Source organism: Cololabis saira, chromosome 21 (assembly GCF_033807715.1).
Source record: "Cololabis saira isolate AMF1-May2022 chromosome 21, fColSai1.1, whole genome shotgun sequence".
Taxonomy (NCBI): domain Eukaryota; kingdom Metazoa; phylum Chordata; class Actinopteri; order Beloniformes; family Belonidae; genus Cololabis; species Cololabis saira.
In genome coordinates, this window is record NC_084607.1 from 33,076,421 (window position 1) to 33,081,698 (window position 5,278).

General features: G+C 43.7%; 1 protein-coding gene across 1 annotated transcript; it reads left to right on the forward strand.

Annotated features, from left to right (window-relative positions):
* The first annotated feature begins 2,088 nt into the window (after positions 1 to 2,088).
* LOC133422214 (nascent polypeptide-associated complex subunit alpha-like) lies at positions 2,089 to 2,853 on the forward strand. Its single transcript, XM_061712159.1, has one exon. It carries the CDS (start codon positions 2,110 to 2,112, stop codon positions 2,752 to 2,754), a length of 645 nt encoding a protein of 214 aa, XP_061568143.1. The 5' UTR covers positions 2,089 to 2,109; the 3' UTR covers positions 2,755 to 2,853.
* Positions 2,854 to 5,278: the final 2,425 nt, after the last annotated feature.

Here is a 5,278-nt window from a genome sequence, read left to right on the forward strand (position 1 = left end):
TTTTCTGTGATAATGTTCTGTGCAGAAAGTTAAAATGAATAAACTGGTGATTAGGATTTTTCGAGGTAAGTTTTAAGTTGGTGAAAATATGTTTACAGGGTAATTCATCACAGATTAGATCAGCCTGCCAACGTGACTCAAAAGTAAGGTTTTTACTTGAGAAGTCATTCATACAGTGGTGAAGCTAATCCTCTGGATTTATTGGCCTTGACAACAACCAAGTGGAAATGTAGTGAATTCTGCAATCCTGTGTGTCAATAACATTACGGTTTAATATGTACTGTACATGTACATGTACGTAAAACAGTTTTATCCAAAACCCATGATTTCGACAAAACTTTCTGCACCGATTCTCCCGGTCAAATCCAATTACTCGGGTCACGGTGGGGCGGTGCTGATCGCCGCAATTTGAAGCCTTGTATAATAGTTGTAAAAAAAATAAAGGTTACTACTTCACGGATTTCCCCTCTAACGGGTTCTTTTTGGAACGAAACCCCCACGAAAAAACAGGGATTACTGTATTCAATTTCTAATCCAACCTAATCCGAGTTATTCCAGCATGTATTCCAACCCACGCTTAGCCGAGCTTGCGATTGCTCCGCCTCCGGGATCCCCCCTTCTGGAGGTTGAGGACACTGCGAAACCCCAGAATATCAACACCACAGGAGAAGAAGAAGAAGACAAACAACATAGAAGGAACCGGAAGAACGCCAACGCAAAAGTGCGTGTGGCACCACCTAGCATTGCTGAGTCGAATGCATCTCATTCAATAATGGATTGTCTTCTCGTGCATGTATACTTGGATTTCTCTGAACCTCCAGTTTAATCCTTAGCTGGATTGTTGCCAATGCTTTAATGTAAATGTGGATGTAACCACACTGAGTGTTGTTGTCGACAAACTCCAGAAGAGAGCGGTGGTTAGGGTTAGGGTTAGGGTTAGGGTTAGGGTTAGGGTTGGGGTTTGGGTTGGGGTTGGGGTTAGGGTTAGGGTTAGGGTTAGGGTTAGGGTTAGGGTTAGGGTTAGGGTTAGGTGAATGATGTAGCAATGTCAAGAGGAGGAGCCTGAGGAACTGGAGAAGTACCAGGGGCTGAAAGAGTGAGATCTGGAAGGTGAAGACAGCAGTGGTACTGATAATAGTCGGAGCACTCGGAGCTGAGGGTGGAACCACAAGATCCTGGGAACGTGTCAGAGATCTCCAGAAGAGAACCTTCCCAGGAACAGTAAACCCTCATATTCCCACGTCTCTGACCTGAGCTTGGAGGAGAACCCCCCTCAGAGGACTGGGCCCTGAAATACCTGAAACCTGACAAAAGCAGGCCTAATAGATAATCATTATCTGATTTGTATCACTATTAGAATTTTCCATGAAATCAGTTTCAACACCTGAGATGTTGTTTATATACTTTTGGGGATTAAATGAGGGTTTGTAAGATTTTACGCAGCGTCCCAACTTTATTTAAGTGCGGTTGTAGAAACCACAGCGAGCAGGTGATGATGTCACTGCCCACTTTTATATCAGTTATGTAACGTCCACGCAAAAGCACACACACACACACACACACACACACACACACACACACACACACACACACACACACACACACACACACACACACACACACACACACACACACACACACACATACACACACACACACACACACACACACGTGACACACAGTGGTGATAGGAAGCAGATGTTGGGGGGTCAGCTGACCTGTGACTCACTTCCTGTCAATGTTCTTGTAAAACTGCTGAAGGGGGAGGAGACTCCACCTGGGTGGTTCGGCATCACCTGAACACACACATGTGTGTCGCTGCGTCACATGAGAGCATCTGTTGGGCGTGAACATCTGACGGTTTGGGATGTTTCAGGATAACCACAGGAAATCTTTGTGGGTCAGAATTTCTGTTTCTGTTTCTGTTTTTTTCTTTCTGACTCAGAAAGAAAAAAACGTTAGATTTGGAAGACAAGCAGTGAATGAACCTCATGAAGATCAGGGATGATTTACAGTTTGATCAAGGCAGGATTTGGAAAGTTTACATGAATTTACGAACAACTTTCACCTTGATTTCACTTGATCTTGGAAATATCGCCCTGAGTCGCCATGCCCGGTGAAGCAACAGAAACGGTCCCGGTCACCGAGCAGGAGGTGCAGCAGCCTCAAGTGGAGACTGGATCTGGCACCGAGTCAGACAGTGACGACTCGGTCCCTGAGCTAGAGGAACAGGACTCTGCACAGACTCAGACACAACAAGCCCAGCTTGCAGCAGCTGCCGAAATAGATGAGGAACCTGTCAGCAAAGCCAAACAGAGCTGCAATGAAAAGAAGGCACGAAAGGCGATGTCGAAGCTTGGTCTCAGGCAAGTAACTGGAGTCACCAGACTCACCATTCGCAAGTCAAAGAACATCTTGTTTGTCACCACCAAACCGGATGTCTACGAGAGCCCTGCATCAGACACGTATATCGTCTTCGGTGAAGCTAAGATTGAAGATCTTTCTCAGCAAGCCCAACTGGCAGCCGCAGAAAAGTTCAAGGTACAGGGAGAAGCGGTATCAAACCTCCAGGAAAACCCACAGACACCCACAGTACAGGAGGAGAGTGAAGAAGAGGAGGTTGATGAGACCAGCGTTGAGGTGAAGGACATTGAATTCGTCATGTCACAAGCCAACGTGTCACGAGCAAAGGCTGTACGGGCCCTGAAAAACAGCAACGACATTGTCAATGCTATTATGGAATTGACGATGTAAAGGGACTGAAGAGTTGAAGAAAAGTTGCTGATATAATCTAAGCTCATTTATACAATTTATACCCAAGATGGAAATAAAGTTGTGGCTTGATAAAAAAAAAAAAAAGAACTTGCACGTAAATTCTGTTCTCAAAATAATAATTACAAACTAAAATAAGATAAGAAAACATCACTAGTAACTTAAACATTCAAACTGTTTTCTTCTAGTTGTGTTGAAGATGCCACATGGTTCTGTCAGCTGGATTAAAGGTCCAATTACACCACAAACCTGAGGCCCCGCTCTTCTGGAGGAACTGGAAGTCCTGCTCTTCTGGAGGAAGTCCTGCTCTTCTGGAGGAAGTCCTGCTCTTCTGAAAGAAGTCCTGCTCTTCTGGAGGAAGTCCTGTTCTTCTGGAGGAAGTCCCGCTCTTCTGGAGGAAGTCCTGCTCTTCTGGAGGAAGTCCTGCTCTTCTGAATGAAGTCCTGCTCTTCTGGAGGAGGCCCTGCTCTTCTGAAGGAAGTCCTGCTCTTCTGGAGGAAGTCTTGCTATTCTCTATCTCTGCCAGCTAGCACTGGATGCTAACACAGCGTGTGTATTTACTCTGAAATCCAAGACACAGATTAAGGTTTTTGAGGGAAAGAATTGGCCGAAAAACACCAGAGGGAGGAGATTCTCAATGCCGGAGGAATTCCTGCATGAATGACTAACGGATGTTTCACACCAGCACACGGGAACAAGCCAAACAAGCCTTGTGTACGGTTGTGAAAGTTGGATGTGAAATTAACTTCGGAGACCAAAACAGTTTTTATATCAGACTGTAAATATGTTTATTTCGATTGTAAAGTTGCACATTTTGGAGACATGAAGGTCACTGGGGACTAACTCTGTTGGATCAAGACCCTATTGGTCCCTAGAGGATTTGCAGGTCTGCGCTGGACTCAACCTGGAGGACCAGATGTTGACTCTTCCTTCTGAATCCAGTTGTTTCTGCCTAAGCAGGATTTTTTTCTAGTTTTCTTTCGCAAACTAAAAATAGTTTAACCTGTTGGAAGAAGTAAATTCTTTTGGTCTGTGTCAAAATCAGAAAGGGGGTCACTGGTTCTTTCCTGGACCAGCAGCTGATCACTTCTGTGGGAAAGATAAAAAACCCAGAGAGAAGGTGTTTCTCCAGGTTGATATCAAACAATGAAATCTACAAGATAACACAGAGTCATTTATGAGACAGAACCGGTTCTAAAACAAATCCTCACAGAAATGGAGGTAAAGGTTCCTCCAAACACAGCTGTGACTGAACAGGATCACCACACTGCAGCTAAAGGTGAAAATAGGGATGTGCCAAGGTGTCTCAGCAAATAAAGCACTGATGTGTTGTATGTCTCAGTCCACTGATGACAGCACATGTGGTCTGATTTAAGAAACATAAAAAGTTGCAGCATTAAAAACAAGCCGTCATTTTAAAAAGCTGGTGTCTGCAACGTTTAATTGTAATCAATCACCCGGGCGCTCAGTGCAGTAAGTGAATTAGACAGCAGATATGCTGCTCTGCCATAAATCTCATCAGCGCTGCTTCATGGCCAGCCCTCCTTCTCCACCTGGTGGTCGCTGTGTGAACTGCACGCAGGGCCCGCGCATTGACGGCTTCTGGAGCTTTATTTCTTTCGGTCTATCTATTTCTCCATCAAACACCCTGAAAACTACAAAACAGAAAAAAATTTAAGTTAAGACAATCCGCCTTTCAGCTGGTTTTAATATTCATGACACACTTTACAGGACTGTCTCAGAAAATTAGAATATTGTGATTTTCTGTAATGCAATTTTCAATTCTGGATTCTGGATTCATTACAAATCAACTGAAATATTGCAAGCCTTTTATTATTTTGATATTGCTGATCATGGCTTACAGCTTAAGAAAACTCAAAAATCCTATCTCTAAAAATTTGAATATTCTGGGAATCTTAATCTTAAACTGTAAGCCATAATCAGCAATATTAAAATAATAAAAAGCTTGCAATATTTCAGTTGATTTGTAATGAATCCAGAATGTATGACATTTTTGTTTTTTTAATTGCATTACAGAAAATAAAGAACTTTATCACAATATTCTAATTTTTGACAGTCCTGTACATCTAAAGGTTCGATCAAAGAATAGCATTACAATAAATAAATAAAAACAACAAACCAAAGCAAAAATATGAACATGATATACAGGACGATATTTGCAATCATGGAGATGTCACACACATATTCAACACTCTTAGGTTCAGAAATGTCAGGAAGAGTGATGGTGATTTCAGCTCTGTAGCGTCTACCCGACAGGTTTGAAACGTTTGTGTCCAGGGTGTGAGGCGTCTGCTGAGTTTCCTGACCCTGGAACGGTACAGGACCTGGATGGGGGGACGGGGGCCCCCGTTGTTTTCCCTGCAGACCTTACTGTCCGTTGCAGTCTGAACCTGTGCAGTTTGGTGGCCGGTCCAAACCAGACGGTGATGGAAGGCCAGGACAGGACAGACTGGATGATGGCAGAGTAGACGGTGGTCAGCAGCTC

Excerpts from the sequence above, each read along its gene's own strand:
- LOC133422214 (XM_061712159.1), top strand. The coding sequence starts at position 2,110 with ATGCCCGGTGAAGCAACAGAAACGGTCCCGGTCACCGAGCAGGAGGTG.